This window comes from Corvus moneduloides, chromosome 15 (genome assembly GCF_009650955.1).
Source record: "Corvus moneduloides isolate bCorMon1 chromosome 15, bCorMon1.pri, whole genome shotgun sequence".
NCBI classification, from domain to species: Eukaryota; Metazoa; Chordata; class Aves; order Passeriformes; family Corvidae; genus Corvus; species Corvus moneduloides.
In genome coordinates, this window is record NC_045490.1 from 17175586 (window position 1) to 17199777 (window position 24192).

A 24192-nucleotide genomic window follows, 5' to 3' on the forward strand; every position below is an offset into this window, starting at 1 on the left:
CACTGATCCAGCTGCTTGGGGTGTCTGGGGGACTCTGAAGGGTCCCTGAGGATGAGAGAGGGGAGTGGCCCTATGGAAACTTCGGAACGAGCTCTTCCCAAACCACTCAAGGAGTGTGGAAGGGTGAGGAAGGATGTTGTGGCCTGCATCCTCACCTCTGTGCTTCACCCACTCCCCTCCAGCTTTCGTGCACTCAAGGATTTCTAATCACCCTTTACACTTGATTTCAGAAATTTGGGGTTTTCCTTCTCTGTGCTTCCACCGCTGCCTGCAACAGGAAGAGGCATCGGGAGAAGGTGAGGAGGAATTTAGGGAGGTGCCACACGTTTCAGGGGATCACAGAACCGTTAAGGCTGGAAAAGACCTTAAATATCATCAAATTCACAGCCCCACTGTGTTCACCTCTAAACCACGTCCTCAGGTGCCACATCCACACTTTTTGAACACTTCCAGGGATGGTGACTCCACCAGGGATGCTCCTGATGGCATCGCTCGACCAGTGTGTCCCTGCTGTGGGTAGGAAAATCAGAAATCAGTGCCCAGCCTTATTAGAACACAGCTTTTTGCACAATATTTAATATTTAATATCTATAAAAGTCATATATACACAATATATAAACCCTACTGTACGGTAGGGCTGCTGCAGCTGAACGTGGCTGTGGTACTGCTCAGCTGTAGATGTTGTTATCCCCAGTTGCATCCCAAATTGCTCCGCTGCACTCCTGCTTTCAGAGGGGCAGCTCCTCAGCTTTTCCTGCCGTTCCCAAACGCTGCCGAGCCATTTTTGTCCTGGGAAAAAGCCTCTCCTGTGCTTCGGGATGGATGGGACAGGAAACGAACACGGAGCGAGCAGCGCCTCCCTCACCCCTCTCCCCATCACACAACTCCAGGGCTGGGATGGGAGGGAAAAGGAGCAGGAATTGTAGCAGCGGGAGCCCTGGAAACTCTGGCATCAGCAGGCACCAGGGGAATGCAGAGGGGCCGGGGATGAAAGCTGACACAGAAAGAAAATGCTCTTTTGGAGCTACAACTGCTGGCACAGCTGCTGGCCAGACCCCCTTCCAAAACCTGGAACATGCCATCGAGGGGCTGGGAATCATTAACTGCTTCGTTTGTGGGATTTAACCGTTTCCACCTCCCCCTGCGCCCTGAATAAGCTCAGATTCCTTAGGATTTCCAGCACCCCGATGCTGCAGGGCCTGGGGCTCCCCCCAGCAGTGGGAAGGGGCCCTTTCCCCTCCTCCGAAGCTTGGAGAGGCAGGAGCCTTGGGTACACGGCTTTGCTGCAGGGGTAAATGCCCGGGAAAGAGGCCAAACAGCACCCAGGGGAAAGCCAGAGCTGTTTGATGCCCCTTTCAAAGGGCAGAGGCTTGGAAAGCCCCCAGCCTCAGGAGGGGGTGGGAATAAAAAGAAGCCTGAGCCTTGCAAATGAAGCAGTCGGCTGAAAACGACAGGGTGATGTGGGATGGATGCTGAGGGAGGGTGGGGACCTCTGTCCAGAGGAGCTGGGACAAAGCCCCGCTGGACCCTGGGCTGGGCAGTTTTGCTGTGGCGAGCCAGGCCCTTGGGGCTCCTGGGCTCGGTGACAGCACCGGGGGGGTCTGAGCCTCATCAGTGCCCGCTCTGGGTCAGGACCCCCTCGTTAGAGGCAGCAAAGCAGCAGGAGGGAGGGTGGGAGGAATGTGAGAGCTTGCAAAGCATCTCACTGCAGGAGTTGAAGCTGCCAGGAGGAGGGGATGAGTTTCAGGAAACCCAGAGAGGCAGGAAATCAAGGGAGAGGGACAGTAATTGAGGCCATATGTTGGAAGCAAAGAATGCATCTGGTAGCAGGGAGCAGGCAGAGGGAGAAGGCCCACGCTGTGGGGACAGCAGGGGACGTGCAGAGTCACATTAACCCCCTGGGCCGAGCAGAAGGCTGAATTCAGACCAACCACAACTGCTGGGAGGGGTCAGCGGTGCAGGTCTGTGCCTGCGGTGGCTGCAGGCTCAGGAGGCTTCCAAACTACGCTCAGTAACATCCTGACCTCATGGGTAATGCTGCAAAAAGGGGATGGAAATGGCTGCTCCGTTACAAAGCGACAGGGTTCCTCCTACATCCGTGCCCCTGAGCGTGCCTGGAGCCAGGGAGGAAAGTGGAAATGTGCCAGGAGGGAGGCCAGGGCCTCTCTGCTCCCCAAAAGCTTCGGGGCAGGAGTACGTGCCAGGGGAGGATTTACTCACCCACAGGTAAAGGCACAGTTGGGGTGATGAAAGAGCCGCCTGGGGTTGCACACTCATCACAGGATTATCCCACAAGGCCAACCCCACAAGGCCATTCCACTCCTTCAGGCATTCCCAGGCTCAGGCAACAGCACTGGGAAAGCTCCTAAGAATATTGATGGCCTCTCCCCCTCCTCCCTTCTAAAGCACATTTGAGATCGATGTGGAACGTGTGTGGTTGGAACAGAGGATTCTGGCACAGCATCACGGCCTGGGAAGGGAGAGGAGAGCTCTGCTGCCGACAGCCACCGAGCTTCCCGGGAAATCCAGGAGGAGATGGAGGGCAGGAATGCAGCACTGAAGGGGTGCACAGGCTTTGGGGTGGGATGCAAATCGCTGCGGGCTTGAGAGGCTTCTGGGGTTTGAGAGGCTTCTCTGTAGCTCAGTAGGGTTTGAGAGGCTCTGGGGTTTGAGAGGCTTCTCTGTAGCTCAGTAGGGTTTGAGAGGCTCTGGGGTTTGAGAGGTTTCTCTGTAGCTCAGTAGGGTTTGAGAGGCTCTGGGATTTGAGAGGTTTCTCTGTAGCTCAGTAGGGTTTGAGAGGCTCTGCGGTTTGAGAGGTTTCTCTGTAGCTCAGTAGGGTTTGAGAGGCTCTGGGGTTTGAGAGGTTTCTCTGTAGCTCAGTAGGGTTTGAGAGGCTCTGGGGTTTGAGAGGCTTCTCTGTAGCTCAGTAGGGTTTGAGAGGCTCTGGGGTTTGAGAGGTTTCTCTGTAGCTCAGTAGGGTTTGAGAGGCTCTGGGGTTTGAGAGGTTTCTCTGTAGCTCAGTAGGGTTTGAGAGGCTCTGGGGTTTGAGAGGTTTCTCTGTAGCTCAGTAGGGTTTGCACATCCCCGGGTTACTGCGAGGGGTCCCTCAGAGAAAGGTGGAGCTCTGCAGGCAAACCTGAAATTGCTGCTTTCAACAGTAATTGCTGCTTTTTCTCCCAGTAAAGAGCAACATAATGCCCCTCGTGCTGGCCTAAGGCTCCATCCCTGGGAATCCAGCTCCAGAGCATCTCTCTCTCGATCTGTAGCTCTCTCTGCATCCAGCCCAGAGCTCCTGCTGCCCCAAACTCCCAGTTGCATCCCATCCATGTCCACCAGCTGCTCCCTGCTGCTCTCACTGCCGGTGCTTCTCCTCTGCCTCCTCCCTCACCAGCTTTGCAGGGCAGATCGTGTTCCCTGACTGTCCATGGTGGCTTCTGCAGGACAGGAGAAGCAGCTGCTGTGATGGGTGGGAGGGGGAAAACCACACAAAAGGGGTTAAATCCCCTTAGGAAGGGGGAGGGAGGAGCATGGCAGAGCTGAGCAGTGGGGCCCTGAGAAATCTGCTCTAGTTCAAGATGTCCTTGCTCATGGCAGGGCAGTTGGAAGTGGATATTGGGAAGAAACTCTTCCCTGGGAGGGTGGTGAGGCCCTGAGAAGCTCAAGGGGACTCAAAGGTGAGCCCAGCCTCATCTGCTCAGTGCTGGGGTGACACTTGCACCTCCTGTGTGAAGGGTGGGCAAGGGGAAATGGCCTCCCTTTGTCACAGCTCACATCCACTTTGAAACATTTTTCCCCTTAAAAGCAAAAGGATATTGTCAATTTTCCCCCACGAATTTGTCACTCTTACCTTATCTCTGTCATCCGGGAAGTTCAGACTATTCCACTGCACATTCAAAATCCATCCTCTTGTCCTGGTTAAGCTTTTCTTCAAGTTCTCAGCAGACACTGAAAGAAAAACAAAACGACATAAAAATAGAAGAAGGACATTCCTAAAATATTTGCTCTAAGCAGGAGCAGCTTCTACCCTGGAGTCACCAGCACTCCAGATGTACCCTCTGAGAACCCCTCTGACCTCCCTGCCAGGAGTGTGGCTCATCCCCCCTCTTTAGATCCGGGCAAACAACCCCCCCCCAAAATAATGAACTGTTCCAGGTAATTCCTCAGCAGCAGATCGCAGATCTCCCGGGAAATGTGGTCCTTCCTGCCCCTGGGTGGGGTATGTGTGCTCAGAGCACGGGCAAAGCTCATCACACTGATGCTCCTGTGCGCTTCCCAGGCAGATTTGGGCTCTCTGCAGCATGAATACACACCAAGGCAGCACCAAGGCAGCACCAAGGCAGCACCAAGGCTCTCCCCACGCTTTTTTTTTTGCAGTGTTGTGGTCTGGGATGCGCACACCAGGGAAGATCTGAATGCTTTAACAGTCTCCAAAGTGAGCAAAAAAGGGGATTTCTTTGGATTTGCTTAAAGGTGTTTCAAGACTGAGAGCTTGAACAGGGAAAACACTCTGAGAAGTGAATGCCCAGCCTGGGAGAGGGGAGGGGACTGGGATTTACTGGGGGGTTACCACGTGTTGGGAGGAGATTTCGAGCTGAATGTCAGTATTAGAGCAGGTGAGGCAGAGCAGAGCACTGGGAGCCCAGTCAGGGGTCCAGCAGGGATTTCACCCCCTCAGGGACGGATGCATCTGCATTCCACATCCTCCCTCCTGCCTTCCTTCCTCCCTGGCCACTGACTCAGCAGCAGCAGCAGCCTTTTATCCCGGGACAGAACAATAGGTATCCTTCCTCCCAGGCATCGCATCCGCTTATCCCATCAGTAATTCGCTCCCTGTGCAGTCCAGCACAGCCACAGCTTTAACAGGAAAAAGCTTCCACTGCAGCCACTCAAGCAAAGCATCTTTGGGATGCAGCCTCGGGCTTTGCAGACTCAGCAAGGAGCTAAAATCATCCTTGCTTGGAGCTGGCCAGACCCAGCTCCCTGCTCCCCATCCACAGCCAACACCTCGCCTTTCCCGGGATCACCTCTGATCCCAGGACTGTGCTTTTTGGAGATGGACACGAGGAAATCTGGTCAGGAAAAAAATGGGACCAGGAAAACAGGAGCGTGCAGGAGGTATTGGGAGCCTCGCCAGCAGGTGCTGGAAATCCTCTGGGTGTTCTTCCTGCGACCCCACCTGGAGTCCTGCATCCAGCCCTGGGGCTCCCAGCGCAGGAAGGACCTGGAGCTACTGGAAAAAGCCCGGAGGAGGCCATGGGGATGCTCCAAGGGCTGGAGCCCCTCTGCTCTGGAGCCAGGCTGGGAGAGCTGCGGGTGCTCACCTGGAGAAGGGAAGGATCCAGGGAGAGCTCAGAGTCCCTTCCAGGGCCTAAAGGGGCTCCAGGAGAGCTGGAGAGGGACTGGGGACAAGGCATGGAGGGACAGGACACAGGGAATGGCTTCCCACTGCCAGAGGCAGGGTTAGATGGGATATTGGGAAGGAATTGTTCCCTGGGAGGGTGGGCAGGCCCTGGCACAGGGTGCCCAGAGCAGCTCTGGCTGCCCCTGGATCCCTGGCAGTGCCCAAGGCCAGGCTGGGATAGGGGAAGGTGTCCCTGCCCATGACAGGGGTGGGACTAGAGGCCTTTAAAGGTCCCTTCCAGCCCAAACCCTCTGTGCCCCTCTGTGGCAGGCGCAGGGGCTGTGCAGGCCCCAGCACTGGCAGGCACCGATCTTCTCCTTGCCATCCTCAGCTCCCGCCCGTAGGATCAGATGCAGAAAGCATTAAACGACTCCTGCAGCCCCGCAGGCTCCAGACCTATCAGCCATTTGTCTCCTGCTGACCTGAGGCAGAGCCCAGCACGGTGACAAGCACAGAAATCAGCAGGAGGACGAGGACGTGTCGGAGCAGAGATCAAGAGACGCTTCCCGAGCTGAGCCTCACGGAGCACGGCTGTGCCTCAGGTCCTGCAGCAGCTTGCTGAGAGAGACCTTCTGCTTTCTGGAGTGCCAAGGGACTGGAGCAGGCACTTAGTGAGAAACAGCTGCTCTTGTGCTGCTTCCCAGCTCGTTACAGCCACAGGAGCATGTTCTGAATGGGCACGTTCTGTCTTCAGAGCAGTTTTACACTCACACCCCATCCTTGGGCCCGGTTTTAGGAAGGAGAATCACAGAATCATGGAATGGCTTGGGTTGAAAAGGACCTCAAAACCCATCCCATTCTACCCCCTGCCATGGCAGGGACACCTCCCACCATCCCAGGCTGCTCCAAGCCCCAATGTCCAGCTTGGGCACTGCCAGGGATCCAGGGGCAGCCCCAGCTGCTCTGGGCACCCTGTGCCAGGGCCTGCCCACCCTCCCAGGGAACAATTCCTTCCTAAAATCTAACCTAACCCTGCCCTCTTTAGAAGACCTCGGCCTCAGTGTACATTATCAGGGCCAGAAATGGATTTCTAAGCATATGCAGGAGTTGAGGAGGGGGAAGGAGAATCTCAGGCTGCGAGCTCTGGACAGGTTTCACTCACCTGGGCACAGGAGATGCTTCCAGAAAGATCCTCAGCCGGGGCCGAATGAATCAGCAAGGACACAATTATCATCCTTCCTTCCAGAGAGCAGCCTCTAAGCCCTGAGTGCATCTGAGCCGTGTAAAAATAGTGCTCGGATCAATTAAAGGAAAGAAAATTGCAGGAACAGCCATTTCCAAGGTATTCCATCCTGGCTGTGCTTCTCAAGGCTTGTCCCAGTGTTAGCAACAACACTGGATTTATTTTTCACTCCCCTGGTTCTCCTGTGAGGTCTTGGTTTGAGGGAGCCCATTCCCTGGGTCAGGACTCAGCTCTCCCCATTCCCACCTCACCCCCTTCTCCCTCATCATCCCCCAGCAAGGCTAAACAGGACCAGGAGAACTTAAATTCTCCTGCAGGAGACTTTTTAGACCGGACAAATTATATTTGACTTCTTGCACTGCAGAAGGGGAAGGAAAAATCACGAGGAGATTTTCCTACTGGCTTTGCACAGCCAACATTTTATTTTTTTATTTTGAATTAAATGTGTCCGGAGAAAATGACTTTTTCCACTGGATTTTTTCCCAAAAGCATTTCAAACATCAGATTTCTCCAATGTGGACAAGCCAGGATTTCTGTTAAAAAGCCAGGACAACTGAGACCCTCTCAGGATATTTTGGGAAGACAAAGAGGGAGCTCTTAGCTCTTCTTTTTTCCTGCCTTTAAAAAAAGCAGGATGGAGGTGTGAAGCCAAGCAACCACACTTCTGAATGGGAACAAGGGCAGGGAACGGAGATTTTCTAGAACACAGAGATCTATATAAAGACAAATATTGCTTGGCTCTTCAAAATCCATCAAGTCCAAAATTCCCTCATCTAGATGCTCCCCACATCAAAGTGTGATGATAAAGCTGCCTTCCCGACAGGAGTAGAATCCGTTTATCTGGAAATTTAGGGAACAAAGCTGGAGTTCAGCCGCCCAAGGGGAAATGGAAAGACACTGGTAGCCTTCTTTTTTCTTAATTTCTTTTTTCTTTCCTTTTTTTTGGACAGACTTTAAATCCATCCCTGGCTGGTGAGAACTAAAATCCATTCCCGGGATGAGGAAGAAAAGGAGACGGTGGAAATCAAGGCCCTGCTGCCAGACAGGGTGTGGGGCAGGCAGACCAGGCAGAAGAGATTTTCCAGTATCTTTTTCCTGGTGAGAGCTGACAAATCCAGGCCTAAGACTAACCCTGAGCCCTCGCAGTGCCCTAACCTGGAGGTCTCTAAACCTTATCTCAAATCAGCCCAGCGCTCTCGTGCTGTGCGTGGCGGTGGGAAGCGATTAGAGGAGTTAATTACAACTGCTGGCAGCGCTCCTCTCCCTTTTCCTGCCCTTTCTTTGTGCTCTGACCTCGCACCAGGACCCTCGGACGACAACAATGAGGGACGAGGGTCATTAAAACAAGCACTAAACATCACCCGGGGCTGAGCAGCGTGGAGCTTAGCGGGTAATTAGCGCCGCAGCATCTGCTCCTCATCAGAGCCTGCTCCAATCAACACTTCCAGGGATTGACAATGGGGAAGTTCAAAGAGTAGGAGAAGTACCTGGGGGAGTCCTTGCTGCTCTGGAGAAAGGGATTATCGATGGAGACTCCTGCCAGGTGGCCACTGGGGAGTTTTCCCTTAGCCTTTTTTCTCTTTTCCCCGATTTATCCCCTTCCCCACACCCCAAAAAAGGAACTTTTCCTGCTGTAGTTGATGTTTAGCACAAGCACTAGACTCTGAGGTGTGTGAGCCAGGCTGGTCACCTTTTGTGTCACTCTAGACAAGGGAAATGCAGAGGAAAAGTCACAGAATCCCACAATGGTTTGGGATGGAAAGGGCCTTAAAGGATCATCCCATTCCAATGCCATGGCAGGGACACCTCCCACTGTCCCAGGCTGCTCCAAGCCCCAGTGTCCAGCCTGGCCTTGGGCACTGCCAGGGATCCAGAGGCAGCCAGAGCTGCTCTGAGCAAGCTCAGGGCCTCCCCACCCTCACAGGGAAGGATTTCTTCCCAATATCTGCTCTGAATGTCCCCTCTTTTAAAACCGTGAGCCCTTGTCCTGTCACTGCAGGCCCTCTCCAGCTCTCCTGGAGCCTCTTTAGGCACTGGAAGGGCTCTGAGGTCTCCCTGGAGTCTTCTCTTTCCCAGGCTGAACAATCCCAAATCTCTGAGCCTTCCCTCATAGGAGAGGGGCTCCATCCATGGATGTCTTTAGCGAGAGAAGCTCATTAAAGAGACCCGCTGCCAGAAATCAATGCACCGGTGACACCCACAACACCCACCCTGACACAGCCACCAAATCCACCCGCGCACCCAAGCTCGGCGTGAGGCACTGAAAACCAAGGGATTTACGGGATGGCACGGGGGGAAGTGCTGCAGGAAAGCGTTTGCAGGTTTGCTGCTGGAAGAGCGGCCGAGAGATGCCCAACATCACCCCAGCCCCTAAACGTCCCCAGCCCTGGTTAGTGCCCCTCCTCTGTGTCACAGAGGAGTCAGGCTGGCACAGACACCCCTTCCCTGCGAGCAAGGACGGTCCCACCAGCATTCCCGGCACCCTCACATGGAAAGGATTCCCACCCTCCCTGCGTCTCCCTCAGCTCCACACCACAGGAGGGCTGAGCGGGGCATCCCCGGCTTGGTGCCTCACCCCGGGCTGGAGCCAGCCGGAGTCGGGGCTGTGCCTATCCCGGATGCCCACGAACGCCAAGACCCTCACACCCTGACCACGGGAAGGGGGAAAAGCGTCCCGGAAACCCCAACGGGGCTGCTGCTGCCCCTCCCCAGCCTCGGAGCCGGCTGCTGCCCGGTAACAAGGCAGGAAAGGACGAGCAGCGCTCCCTCGGAGCCGGCCTATGGCTGCGCTGCCTCTCCGTGCCTCCCTTGCAGCCGGGCTGGCGCCTGGGGCCAGCGCTCGCTCCGCCAGCCCGGCTGCTCCGGCACGGAATCACTGACCTATTTTCATCCAGGCAGGCGCAAGATCGCAGACAAAGGGAGATTGAGCTCGGGATATTTAAAGGAAAAGTGGCTGTGAGTGATGTGAGTGTCCCCAGAAACCGCAGCGGCTCTCGTGATGTTTGTGTGAGCATCCTCGTGCGCGGCTGCGGGTAGGGGATGGAGCGGCTGGGTGAAAACTGACCAAAAAGCTGCACTGAGCTGCAAAATCGGGGTTTTAAGAATGGAATAAAAGAGTTTGGGAATAAAACTGGATGTAGGATGGGCACAAGGGCGACCAGGACTCGCTCTGTGGAAGGAACAGATTAGTGGGAAGGGTCCCACAGGGATCTCCCCCCTCCCTGGCTCTGATGGATGAGCGGCACAGACCGGAGAAAACCAGCTCTCCCAGGGACTTTTGGTTCAAATTTGCTGACGGACTTGGCCCCAGTTTGGAAGTATTTAACCCACACCTCGGGCAGGTTTTGGAGCTGGCAGCTCCAGCTGGTTGGAAGTTTGTTGGATGCACTGACACCACCGATTATCTCTGTGCACATCCCTGCAACGGTGAGGGCCCAGCACTTCGGTTCTCAGCTATGAGATGCCACCAAAAAACCCCTCCCCAAACCCCAAACCTGCACTCCTTAGCCTGGAAAACCACACAGACAACCCCAGGAAGCCTTTGGAAGTTCACAGACCCCTCACGGAAGGGAGAGATGTGCTGTGCTCATCCCAGGGCACAGAGAGGCAGGGACCAGGAGGGGACCACAGACACCTGAGTCCATCTCTGAGCATCCTTGGCTGGTTGGATCAGTGAAGCTGGAGCAGTTTGGATCCCTGGATTGTTTCATATCCCGGATTGGGAAGTGCCTGCTCACCCGCCAGCACTGCACAGCACAAAGGATCAGGGATGAGTAACCCAAAAAAGGCTCCCACAAACAGGGATGATGACAACAGTTGCTCAATGCTGGCAGCTCTCCTGGGACTCTCCACGCAGCTGGGAAAGGTGCTGCTGCCAGCATTTGTTGGTCATGGACCTGGGGCAACCCCCTCCCTCCTCCTGAACGTGCACAGGCAGGAAGGAAAGAAAGAACAAGGACAGATCTCGGTGTCCTGAACAATGGAAACAGGAAAATCCCTCTGGGCTGGGGAGCCTGGCAAGGGGCTGGAAGCTGAGCTCCATCCTGAGCTCCCATCCTGAGCTCCCATCCTGAGCTCTATCCCCAGCTCCATCCTGAGCTCCCATCCTGAGCTCCCATCCTGAGCTCCCATCCTGAGCTCTATCCCCAGCTCCATCCTGAGCTCCCTCCTGAGCTCCCATCCTGAGCTCCCATCCTGAGCTCCCACATCCTGAGCTCTATCCCCAGCTCCATCCTGAGCTCCATCCTGAGCTCCCATCCTGAGCTCCCATCCTGAGCTCTATCCCCAGCTCCATCCTGTGCTCCATCCTGAGCTCTATCCCCAGCTTCATCCTGTGCTCCCATCCCGAGCTCCCATCCTGATCTCGATCCCAAGTTCCCATCCTGTGCTCCCGTCCTGATCTCGATCCCGAATTCCCACCCTGAGCTCCCATCCTGTGCTCCCATCCTGATCTGGATCCCGAATTCCCACCCTGAGCTCCCATCCTGCTTCCAGGCAGTCTGGGGGATGTGCTCAGCCTCCTGTGGAGACAGGGGTTAAAAAAAGCAACACTGCAGCTGGAGCATCCTGTGGCAGGGAGGGTGCAGGGGGGCACCACCCAGCCCTGGGGGCTGCCAGGGGAGGCTCCAAGCAGCATTTCAGCTGGAATTCCCCTGGAATTCAGCTCCCCCCTCCCCAATCCTGCCCTGCAGCCCCTCTCCCTGCATCCCCCTGGGTACCAGCCCCTCACTGCCTCCCCTCTCCAGCCCCACATCCTACCCTGGCCCCCCAGAAAACCCCAGCCAAGCTGTGCCCTCGCACCCCCCGCACCCCCGCAGCCCATCCTCCCTCCCCCCCGCGCTGACCTTTTTATTTTCTGCGTCAGGAACATAAAATGGAGACTGCAGGGAAGGGAAACATTTCCCTAAGATGGCTGAGGGAGAGGGAGGATTTGCACAGCAGTGCATGAGCACCCTCTGCTGCTGGACGAGCCTGGGGGGGGCAAGGAGCTCGCCAGTCCTGCTCCAGCCCCACAGGCTCCAGGCAACAAAAAACCCCCCAAAATTGTCCTAAGTGGGTGATTAAAATTCTTGTGATAGCCAAAATATTTGATTAAAAAAGCTCCGGCAGCTCTGTGAGCCCCCGAGTTGTTCTCGTGGCCTCTCCCTGCCACTTCTTTTACACTTCTATTTTTCCTGGCTGTGTTACGTTCAAAATTCTCGAAAAAAGAACAATATTTTGGATTAAACCCCAAATATTTCACACCCACAGCTCCCACAAATTAATGCCAGTGCCCCACACAATTAGAGAATTTCCCAGCTTTGAAAAAAACCCATGAAATTTCATTTATTTGAAGTTCCACGTCAGGATGAGCACCCAAAACTTGGTGTTTTCTCTCGTGGGATGGGAAAAAGGGTTGCAGATGGATGTGAGGGGAGAACCAGCACCCATCTGGAATGGGGTGAGCAGGTGTGGTCCCTAGGAAAGGTTTAGGGATGAAAAGGTACAAGAAAAACCCTTCAAGCTGCTCCCTGAGTATTCAGCTTTTAAGCCAGGGCTGTGTCAGTGGAGGGCCAAATCCTGCCCAAATTCTATTTTCTTAAAAAGTTTCAGCAGCCTTTTCAGCCCCTGAGCTCCCCTGGTTGCCTCTCCTTCCTCCTTTATATTCATATTTTTCTTGCTGTGTTAACAACCAAAATCCTCAGGAAAAGGAGAATATTTTGTATTAAATCCAACACATTTCACACCCACAGCTCCTAAAAATTAATGCCAGTGCCCCACACAATTATAGAATTTTCAAGCTTTGAAAAAAACCTTTAAATTTCTTTTGTTTTAAGTTCTGCATCAGGATGAGCACCCAAACACCCGAAACTTGGTGTTTTCTCGTGTGGGATGGGAAAAAGATTTGAAGATGGATATAAAGGAATGGGGTGACCCCATTTAGGGCCAAATCCAGCTGGACCTGAGGCTAAAATTCTATTTAAAATTAGCAAATTAACTCAGAAAAATTGACTTTACCTTAAAGTTAGAAAATCAACTTTAAAATTAGAAACTTGAAAGGTTTCAGCAGCCTTGTTACCCCCTGAGCTCTCCTGGTTGCCTCTCCCTCCCTTTTTAACATTTCTGTTTTCCTGGCTGTGTTAACATTCCAAATTCTCAGGAAAAGGACAGAAATTTGTATTAAAATCAACACATTCCACACCCACAGCTCCCACAAATTAATGCCAGTGCCCCACACAATTAGAGAATTTCCCAGCTTTGAAAAAAACCCATGAAATTTCATTTATTTGAAGTTCCACGTCAGGATGAGCACCCAAAACTTGGTGTTTTCTCTCGTGGGATGGGAAAAAGGGTTGCAGATGGATGTGAGGGGAGAACCAGCACCCATCTGGAATGGGGTGAGCAGGTGTGGTCCCTAGGAAAGGTTTAGGGATGAAAAGGTACAAGAAAAACCCTTCAAGCTGCTCCCTGGATATTTCAAGGCAGGAGCGTGTCAGGGTAGGGCCAAATCCTGCTGGATCTGAGGCTGAAATTTCCAAGGAAATCTTGCAAAAAAAATGTTCCCAAGTTCAGTTCAAAAAGGGCCAGAAGGCATCACTCAGGAAGGAGGTGAAAAACGTGAAAAAATCCAGGGTCCCAATTTGGTTGGGTTTTTTTTTGGGTGAGAATTTAAATGCTGAGGGGATGAGGAAGAAAAGCAAGGAGCTTTAAAATATTGAAGAGCCAGATAAAGCACTGCTGGAGGTGATGGGAGGTAAAATGGGATGGAATTCAGCCAGGAATGGGATGCCCAGCACCCACCTGAGCCCCGTGACCCCACACGGGCTGTGAGGACAGAGCCTGGCAGGGCTGGGTGTGGGGTACCAGCTCTCACTGCCCCCCCAAAGTGCACAGGAAAAGGGCTTATATAACTTCTACAAATTATATAACCACAAAAATACCTCCAGGGGCCTCTCCTGGAGAGAGCAGCCCAATTTTTGTGGGATCAGGTGGAGCTCTGAGGTGATCCCTGGGAGTGGATGGAGCGGGGACACCCAGCATGGGACAGCCAGGGAGGTTTGATTTTATATTGATATAAAAATAGTAGGGGCACGTCCCCCTGCATGGCAGGGGACAAGCGAGGGTGGCACTGGGACACCGGGAGCTGGGCAGGGAAGTGGGATTTGAGGAGAGGGAATTTTTGGCAGCGTTGCTGCATAAAAAGGGGCATCGAGAGAGGAGGTGCCAGGGCAACGGGGCACTGCAAAAATTGCAAAACCTGGCTCCGGGGCTCCTAAAGCCGGGTGTATTCCCAGCACAGCCCAGTGACTCAGCCTGGCAGTGCTGGGAAAGCACGAGTGACATATCAGGGTGCTCCCAGCCTGGGCAGGATGTGTGGGAAGCCGGGATTTGGGATAGCCTGGCACTGCTGGGCCCCAGAGCCCGCGGTGTGGGGGGCACTGGAGAGATGGGGGAGCCGCCCAGCAGAGGGATCGTGCGATGCCCCAGAGATCCCCGATTCATTTAATGCCACAAAACACCACAAATCCCTGCTCCTGCTCCCCAAATGCCCCATGACGAAGCACCCTAAAGGCTGGGGATGCTGCCTTTGTGTGCCAGGCCACGGGATTGCTCCCCGGGACCCCCCCCTTTCCCCCGGCAGCAGATGGAGACCCACTCCCAATTATGTTCCCGTCCCAGGCAGAAGAAAGGAAGACAAATGTCCCAAAGAAAGCTATTTGGGAGGACAAAAGCTCCTTGAAATAGGAGCTGAGCTGTTTTTTCCAGGTTCAGAGCCGGGCCGGAGGGAGGGGGGGAGCAGGAGGAGGGGGGGATGGAGGGGCGGGATGCGCACGCAGGCAGCACTTCCCTTCTTTGTCTGCGAAAGGAGGTCACGGGGGGAGCCGGGGGGTGCGGGGGGGATGCGGGGGGGATGCAGGGGAGGATGCGGGGCCGCGTCAGCGCCACGTCAGGGCAGCAGCTGATCCCGGCTCCCAATCCCGGCGCGCTGAGCTCATCCCGGGAACGGCGCCAGCGCGGCTCAACTGCGCGCACCTGGCGGATGAAATCGGTACTGCAGCGCCAGGGCCACGCGAGAGGGGGGCGCGGGGAAACCCCTCCCGTTCCACGGACAGAGCGCTCCCGACACCCGCGGAAAGCCAGAATCCTCGAGAGAACCCCTTGGCCTAACTCGGGGTTCAGGCAGGGGCTTCTCCAAGCTCGATTTGCCCATAAAAATCACGGCTGCCCCAGTGCAAACGCCATGGGGGAGTGTGGTGGGTGCTACAGGCACAGCCTGGCTCCCAGTGGCTCCCAGTGACTCCCAGTAAGCCCCAGGCACCAGCACGCAGCCCACCAGTAACAGCCCGAGTGCTCCTTGCACCCTGGGACAGGCAGGAGCTGCACCCCAGGGCTGGGTGCAGGTGCCACCTGCAGCTCCCCCAAAAGCGAGGGGTGGCAGGGGACTGGCACCAGGTGAAGCCACTGCAGTGGCAGCAGGGATGGGGACAGCGGCAGCTCCTCACTCCCAAAGATTCTGCCCTGAGACACAGCCTGACCTCGCTCCCACTCGGCTTTTCCACGTGGCCTCTGCTAAAAGCACCACTTGCACCCAGGGACACACCTGGGCCAGCACAGCTGCGGCAGCTGGAGCAGGCCAGGTGCCCCAGGGATGGTGCTGAAATGGCAGGAAAGGAGCTGCTTGCCCCAAAACAGCGGGAAAGGGCAGTCCAAGCCACGCAGGCAACACCAGGGCCTGTTGTGAGGTGTAAAACATCTGCCGAAACTCTCAGCTGTGCTACAGAGAGTCTGTGAGGTGGGAGGCTCTCCCCAGGCTCTGATATACCCAGGTGGGAATCAGGGAGTGTACAAACACCTCTCAGAGCAGCCAACACCCTACCTGTGCTTACAGACTGCGTGTGGGAGATTAGGAATGATTTCAGTTCCCAGCAATTCCAGGGAACAGCCTCAAGCCCCTCTCCTAGAGCTCACGGGGTACCCCACACGTCCTGCAGGAATAATTCTCACTTGCAGAGTCCGGGGAGAAAGTTCTCCAGACTCCTCCAGAAAGCAAAGGAACATTCACTTTCCCACCAGTGCTGCTCACCCAGAGCCCTGCCAGAGCACCCTGATGCTGTCAGTGTGAGTTCCCCAACACCACTCCAGGAGAAATGAGGAAGCAAGAGCAGGGAGAAGGTGAAGGGATGAGAGCCACCAGCTCCAGTCAGGGAAATCCTGACTTATGTAAGGAGAATATTTTCACAAGGGTGGTTGAACACCAGAGAAGGGAGCTCAGTTATGCTGAGAGAGGAGCTGGAGCAATGTCTGGCCTTGAAGAGACTCCAACTTGACTGCAAAACAATCCCTGACGTTCGGGCTGGCCTTACTTGGAGCAGGAGGAACAGGCCCGAGACCTCCAGAGGACCCTTTGAACCTGAATCACCCTGTGATGCTGGAAGGACCCTGGTGAGCTCCCCCTGTTCGTTCTCCTCAGCAGAAACTTTCGGATTTACCAGCTCCTGGTTTGGGGACAGATTTCTCCATTTTTCCTGAGAATATTCCAGAGGAAGAGAAAAGTTTCTGTGCCTCTTTGCTGCCACATCTCACCCGAGGTTGGCACACCAGGAACAGGTGGAGGAAGAGAGGAGCCACGGCTGCAGAATCCCAAAGGCCTCTGCGTCACCAGAGAGAGGGGACAGAGCTGGGGACACTGGGATGCACAAGGAAGGGGAGGGAGGTTCAGAGAAGATTCTGATGCCTGCAGACATCTGTGAGCAAGAGGAAACGATGCCAGAACATCCTGGGAATCTGAGGGCACGGGAAGAGCTCACAGGGATGCTGGGAAGATGTGCAGAGGATCAGGAATAGGGATTTGGTGACTGGTCCCCAGCACTGGGCAGCGCTGCCAGGGAACCCCAAAGCTTTGCTCTCAAGAGAAACTTTGATTTGGGGGCACACGAGGTGCTCAGGGCGCCGAGAGGGTGAATAAAACCCCACTGTCCCTTCAGGGCGTCCCCAGATCCACGTGTCAGGAGCTAAATCCTTTGTGGATCTGGCCTTGGGGACCTCAGGGGTCAGTGACTTCCAGAAATGCTCTGGATTATGGGTAAGGAATGGCCTGGAGTGGGGCTGCATCCCAGGAGTGACAGATGATATCCCGAGGCCCAAATGGGAACCAGTAACGTGTGGGTCCATACTGGGACCTTCAGTGTTCAATGCCTTCCCCAGTGACAGCAGACTGGTGGCACTGTGTGGGGACACCTTATCTGGGGCTGATAAAAGAGGTGGGGAGACTTTTTATCGAGGCCTGCCACGACAGGAGGAGGAACAAGAGCTTGAAACTTCAAAAGGAAGGTTTAGACTGGACAGAAGAAATGCACAGTGAGTGTGGTGGGGTAATGCTGAGATTAATTAACGAATGAAGGCTGATGGAGCAGGGATGGGGCTGAGGCAGAGCTTAGAGGGAAGGTGGAGAGAGGCTTTGGAGCAGGGCCTGTGGTGACAGGACAAGGAGTGAGGGATTTCAGCTGGAATGGGAGCAGTGGGGAGGGGTGGCAGAGGATTCGTTGGGCCAGAAGTTCACACAGGGAAGCCACAGATGTGCAGCAGGAGCAAACTCTGCTCCTGCCGACAGCCAGGCCACAAAGCTGCCCGTGCCGGGCTCTGCAGTGCCCTGGCACCCCCAGCCAAGCCACAAAGCTGCCCCTGCCGGGCTCGGCAGTGCCCTGGCACCCCCAGCCAAGCCCTCCCTGCTCTGCTGCAGGACCCTGAGAGTCACTGAGTGTCCCACAGAGCCAGGGCCCAGCTCAGCAGCACAGAGCTGCAGGAAACACCTCTGGGTTTTCCTCCACCCAGGTTAATTCTGCCCCAGGAGGAGCCAAGTCCACCCTCCCAAGTCCCACGGACATCTCAGGCGATGAAATTTGGTAACAGAAGATCATCAGGACACTCAGGTGGGTCAGTACCTGCCAGGTTCCCCCTTTGCTCAGCACAGAGGGAGGGAGATGACTTTGAATTACTTCTCTGTCCCCAAACTCTCGGTCCCTAAAAGATCAGGGAAGGGAAGGAGACGACACCCCCATGGCTGAGCTGCGCCTTATCCCGGGAATGGGACACCCATCCTGGGCTGTGGCAGCGCCTGGAGGGGCAGCAGGGAATCCTCCTGATTCCTTGGGCCTCCTGGGATGAGGGAGGTGAGGAACAGGGTTTAAGGGGCTGAAAGCCAGACCTGGCTGGGCAGCACGTCCCAAAATCAGCTGCTGTCAGTGCCAGCCTGTGCTGGGTGTCTTTCCACAGGAAAACCAGAGCCTGGAGAGCACCCAAACCAAGGATTTTCTTATCCCAGTTTCCTACCCTGGCACAGGGATGCACAAACCTCTCAGCTCACCTCACACTTGTGGAACAGCCTGAGCTCCAGGAGGTGTTGCAGTGAGTTCATTGACTTGGGGTTGCTGTGTTTTGGGGCTGAGAAGGGGCCCAGGGCCTGGCACAGCTCCCAGAGGGGGCACAAGGCCACCCCACCACCTTCCTGTGCCCTCCCCAGCTGGCTCTGGGTGGGCAGGCTCAGCCCAGTTAATTAAAGCTGAGCTGGGAAATGAAGGGAGGTTTTATGAAATGAAAGAGGCCCCAGCAGTGAGGGAAGCCAGGGATGGGGCTAAGGCAGGGATTATAGGGAAGGCAACAGGACAAGGGGCCAGGGAATGGCTTCCCAGTGCCAGAGGGCAGGGCTGGATGGGAGATTGGGAAGGAATTGTTCCCTGGGAGGGTGGGCAGGCCCTGGCACAGGGTGCCCAGAGCAGCTGGGGCTGCCCCTGGATCCCTGGCAGTGCCCAAGGCCAGGTTGGACATTGGGGCTTGGAGCAGCCTGGGACAGTGGGAGGTGTCCCTGCCCTTGTGGTGTGGGTGATCTTTGAAGGTCCCTTCTAACCCAACCCATTCCATAATCACTCACTGCCTCTCCCTGCTGCCTCTCCAGATTTATACCTGCCAGAAAATGGAAGTGATCAGTGCAGAAGGACCTTTTCCACAGGCTGCTCCACGTGGAAAACAACCCCGCACAGACAACGCTGTCAGGCTCCTGAGGGAGGTGTTTGGAGCAGCCACCTGAGGCTGAGCAACCTGGGCCAATGCCACCAGGACAGAGCCAGGGAAAGCAGGGAAAAAAATTGTATTTTATGTGATTCTTTATGAGCAATGAAGACAGAAAATTCACTGCTCCCCAGGAGGGAACCTCTGGGAGATTCTGGGGAGAAAGGGCAGTGCCAGCCCAGCCACACTCCTGGTGCCAGGGGGGATTTGCTGGGCCGGTGTGGAAGCTCACACAGGGAATCCACGCGTGGGCAGCAGGAGCGAACCCGGGGACAGCCAGGCCTCTGACAGTGCCCCAGAACGCCCAGACCTCCCTGAGAGCACAGCCAGGACCCTGCTCCTGCCCCAGGGGTGCAGTTTGCCCTGGCAGCTCTGCACACAGGGGCTGCAGCAGCGCCACGGAGCCTCCGGCGATCCAGGAGCCACCCCTGGTGTCGAGCACAGCTCTGCCCAGCGACCCTCCGTGCACCAGGACAGGGAATTCCGCCTGGTTCAGGTGGGAATAATCCCCATCAGGGATGTTGCCGGGCTTGGGGCAGCCTCAACTTCTCCGGGCACCCTGTGCCAGGGCATCCCCACCCTCGGAGCCAAGAATTCCTTCCCAATATCCCATCTATCCCTGTGAACCGTTCCCCCCTTGTCCTGGCACTCCAGTTCCTGATGCAGAGCCCCTCTCTGCCTTCCTTGCAGCCCCTTCCAGATAGGGCAAGGCTTCTGTGAGGGCTCCACCTAAAATTCTCTTCTCCAGGCCGAACGGCCCCAAATTCCTCAGCCTGAACCATCCCACAGAGCCTTCAAAGGTGGCAAACTCCCCCTGCAGCAACCTGGGCCTCCCTCGTGGATCCTGGAGGGCTCCAGGCCCCTGGGTGCTCTGCCCTGTCCTCTCTGCGCCCTGAGGCAAAGAGGGAATCACCTCCTTCGACAGAACTTGGTTATTTTCCTACAGAAAGCAGGGCCTTGCCAGCCCTCAGGTGTGCCATGAGACAGGAGCTTGCTGGGCTGACAGAACAAGGGGTGAGGTGGCCTTCAAAAGGTGGGTCCTACCTTCAGTTGCACTGGCTGAGAATCTCCTGCGGAGTGGAGGAGGAGGGCAGAGGAGGGGCACAGGCTCCTGAAATCCGAAGCCAAAGGCAGGAGGGGGAACGTCCTCACGGAGAGCACTCCTCATTCTGGAACAACTGAGGCGTGCAGGAGCTGCTGGGAAGCCTCCAGAAGCAGCTGCTGGTGGTGGATAGAAGTGAAGCCACAATCAGGGACCTGAAGCCTTTTCTCTCTCGGTTCCTGCCAGATTTTCCTCCAGCCTCTCTCTCCCTGTGCAGCAGAAACAGGAACATGCAGCGGTCAGCTCGTGCTCACTGCCCACAGCAAACAGGAGCCACCCTGGAGCACATCCCAGAGGCTCAGGCCTATCCCAAACCCTCACCCTCCTCCTCACCTGTACCAGGTCCTGCTCCTGTGAGGTGACAGAGGGATGGGGTCTGGGGAGCAAACTACAGCCCAGTGAAGCGGAATCTGCTCCCAACCCCAAAACTCAGTGGTTGAAACCAGCCTCAGAGACCTGTGGTGGGTTATCAGATCCATCTCAAGGGTTGGGAGGCTGGGGAATATTTCAGTGTCCCAGTGACCTCTGTCCATGAAGGCTGGACAGGGGGCTCGAGGTGCACTGTGTGTTTCTGTGTCCAGGGAAAAGCCAAGGCCCTCCAGTGTCAGCCCCTCTCAATCCAGGGCTCTGCAGGGCACCTTTGGGGGATGCTGAGCTGCAAGAATCTGACAGGGGAACACTGGACAAAGAACAGGCAGATCACTGTGTTAAATCTGTGCCTCAAACCTCCTGAGAGCCCACACCAGCAAAGCTGCCTGTGGACAGGAGCAGGGTGAGAACCAGCTCATGGAAAGCTGACCCAGGGATTAATTTTGGGCTAAGGAGGAATTAAAATCATCTGTGGGCTGACCCTGCTGGTTCCAGAGTTAGGGACACCGCCAAGAGAAAAAGCAAGCAGGGAGCAGCCAGAAGCAGCAGCAGGGTCATTCAGCCTCTCTCTTCCTCCTGAGGGCATTCCCTAAATCTCTGACCAGTGCAGCTTCTCATTCTTGTTTCTGCTCCCTCCAGTGTCACCTCTCCCCAGAGAGGGGCAGGGAACAGTCTCAGACCTGCTGGACCCCTTCCCCAACCCAGGATGGATCCCCCTCACCCTCTCCCATCTGAGCCTGCCAGCTCCTGCTTCTCCACCATCATCTGCTCCTTCTCCACATCCAGCATCTCCTTCCCACCACGTGCATCGGGTAATTTCTCCTCCAAGTTCCTTTCCATCCTCTTCACTTCAACCTGCAGCTCTTCCACGGGGTCAGCTCCAAATCCAGCTGCAGAGGGAACAGGGCTGAGCAGGGAGAATGAGAACACAGAGGGATGAGTGGGCTTGTTTTCCCCAAAAATCCCGAGCACCCACCCTTCCTGCAGCACCCCAATCACAGTCAGAGGTGAGGATCCACCCCTCTGCCTGACCCAAAAGGCAAAACCCCTCCTAACATCCATGCCCAGTGCAGCAGCGTCAGCCCCAGGTTTCCCAAGGTGCAGATTCCCACTGGAACACAGCCAGCAGCACCTTTCTTGTTGGGAGGGATTCACTGCAGTTTTCCCTCACTGTGGCTGCTGCAACCTGGGATGTTTTAATTTAAATTAAGATGTGAGCCCGTGCTCCAGGTACAGGAGCAATCAATTAAGCAGCACTGAGAGGAGCACTTGTAGTCCAGGATCAGGTAGGCCAGGCTTTAGTCTGATCCCTGCTGAGCCCTCTGTTACCCAGCACATCCCCACAACACCTTTGTCTCCAGTTCCACCGCTCTGTTGTTGTCTCCACCTTGCTCGTACCGACTGAGTTATCTAAAGAGAAAAGGGAAATACCATATAAAACACCTTTTCCTTCTCCAATTCATCCCACAAGCCTCACAATGTCCCAGACCAACCACTCAGGGCTGTGCTCTGCCCTTGCTGGACAAACCCCACAATCCCTGCAGAACCTCTGCAAGGAGCCCGACGTTCCCTTCTCTCAGGGAGGGCACCACAGGATAATAGCTGGATGTGATCTTGATGGTTGTTTCCAACCTAAATGGTTTATTCTGCTGGTTTATTCTTATTTATTTATGCTGCTGCCAGTACGAACCTCTGAATTCCAGCAGCGTTCGGGATTTCCTAAGGATGGAATTGCTGTGCCCCAAGCAACAGCAGGCCTGTCCCAAGGGAAGGCGTGAGGAATGGTCTCAATTCCCATCCCAAATGCTGGAAACGCACCAGAAGACTGCACAGCTCAAGGGAAATACCTGGAGAGAGGAAAAGCCAGAAGCTCTGGGAGGTGAGTGCAGGGCTGGGGGAACCAGGATCTGACAGGACAGCTTCCAGCTGAGCTGTGAAGTTTAACAAAGTGCTGGATTCTCCCTCTGCATGGGACAACCCTGGATGCACAGGCTGGGAATGGGAGGCTGGAGAGCAGCTGCAGGAAGGGACCTGGGGGCCCTGGGTGAGGGCAAATTGGAAATAAGTCAGCAGCGCCCTGGCAGCCAGGAGGGCCCAGCCCTCCCTGCAGCTCTGCACAGCCCTGGGCTCAGGAACCACCCTTGCTGTGCTGAGCTCTGCAAGTTGTGCCCTCAGTGCTCCCTACAGCTGATTAAATCTGTCCTCATGTCGCTGCCAGCCCAGCCTGTGCTCCAGGGAGCAGCCAAGTAGCTGCTTGGTGCCAGGGATGCAGAGGTGCAGCTGTGCCACCTTACCTGGGATATCCAGGAACGTGCAGCTGTGAGGCTCACCCCGGAATTACCCTGGCACCAGGAGTCCACGCCAGGGTGATGCCAGGGATAAATGTGGCTCCAGCAGCTCGGTGATACCTCTGCAGACCAAACTTGTACCCCAGCCATTTCTCAGAGCGAGGAAAACAAATCCAGCTCTGGAAACGCAGGTGAGAGGATATTCCAAAAATCCCAGCCCTGTCTCAAAACGCAGGAGACAGCGGCACTCTGGAAAGAGAAAGCCTGGGCAGTGCTGGGGGAAGAGTTGGCTGGGTGTTTGCAGGGTAAAGTCCATTCTCACCTTCTCAGGTAAGAGAGAATCCCAAGGGGGAATTCCTTTTTTATTCCAAAGCCTGGATTTCTTCTGTAAATCAGTTTTGCTACAGGCGTGTGCCAGCAGCAGAGGGAATGCTCAGTGACAGCAGGTGAGGGGGCAACCTGGCACAAACCAATTAATTATCTGTTGGGACACCAGGATTCCTTTTATCCCCCCAGAGTCTGGCCAGTCACTGGAGCAGCATTTTGTGACTCCTGATTTGGCAAGAACATTCTCCCAGCTGCAGAACACCAGGAACAAACACAGCTGATCAAACAGGGGGCACAGCAAGGTCCACGGAGCCCCGTGGCCAAATAAATGCAGGAACAGCACAAGCCCAGGCTTCTCTCCAGAGAACTCACCCACAGTTTGTACCCAGAAGTGTCCCTGCATTAACATCAATTCTTCTTTCCCCCCAGACCCTTTTTGAAACCAAATTCCCAGTCCCAGGTGACAAAACCTTTGAGGTGTGGCTCAACTCTGTGCGTTCAAAGCCATCTTTGAGCTGGTGCTCAGTAGTTTCATTTGGTAAAATCACTGAATGGTTTGGGTTGAACAACCTTAAACCCCATCCTGTTCCACCCCTGCCATGGGCAGGGACACCTTCCCCTATCCCAGCCTGGCCTTGGGCACTGCCAGGGATCCAGGGGCAGCCCCAGCTGCTCTGGGCACCCTGTGCCAGGGCCTGCCCACCCTCCCAGGGAACAATTCCTGCCCAATCTCCCATCCAGCCCTGCCCTCTGGCACTGGGAAGCCATTCCCTGTGTCCTGGCACCCCAGGCCCTGGTGAAATCCCAGCTTTTGTAGTCCCTGCTCCTCTAATATCTGGTACTTGGAGAAACCCTCTCTGACACTCATGGTTGTGACATTATGATGCCTTTCCCAGCTCAGTTCTCCCTCCTCAGCTGAAGGATCCTGATTCACCAAATCCTTCCTCACACAGGAGCTGTGTTAGACCTTTGATCCTCCTTCTCCACACCCAGCCTGATTCTATCAGAGTTTATTTCTGTGGGATTTCTCTGGGCACTCACTGGGAGCAATCCTGACTTACTGCCTGCTTCATGTTTTAGTGACAAGAACTACAGAACAGTCCCCAAAAGGGCTGTGGGACAGTGAGAGTACGAAGTGCAGGGGCTGTTGTGGACACTGCGACTCAGAGAAATCATGGCATTTAAAATAACTGCAGGAAAGATTTCCTGCATCAGCTCTGCAGCTTCCTGCAAAGCTTTTGCTGGACTGAGCAGCATAACAGGAGTGTCCACCCCACCTGGCCTCCTGAAAGGGAGTTCAGGGTGCTCTCCTCATGTGCAGTGATGCCAAAAACTCACCCACATCTACTCTGAGGAGAAGAATTCCCTCCATTCCTTCGGACACTGGATGACACTACCCTGCCAGGGATGTGCTGGACCCTTGGGAGAACAGGAGCCAAAAAGGTGTGGGGATTAAAGAGACGAACAACAGGTCAGG

At 55.2% G+C, this 24192-nt stretch overlaps 1 protein-coding gene across 2 annotated transcripts; it reads right to left on the reverse strand.

Moving 5' to 3' along the window:
- Positions 1–2770: 2770 nt before the first annotated feature.
- LOC116451582 lies at positions 2771–11537 on the reverse strand. Of its 2 annotated transcripts, XM_032125205.1 has the most exons (4): positions 11429–11537; positions 10219–10330; positions 3848–3945; positions 2772–3434 (listed from the first exon to the last, which is right to left on the reverse strand). In XM_032125205.1, exons 1-4 carry the CDS (start codon positions 11528–11530, stop codon positions 3090–3092), a joined length of 657 nt encoding a protein of 218 aa, XP_031981096.1. In that variant the 5' UTR covers positions 11531–11537; the 3' UTR covers positions 2772–3089. The 2 variants fall into 2 exon arrangements, 1 of the variants encoding a protein (XP_031981096.1); XR_004243236.1 differs by lacking the exon at positions 11429–11537 and having other exon boundaries at positions 2771–3457; positions 9465–11298.
- Between the last annotated feature and the right edge of the window lie 12655 nt (positions 11538–24192).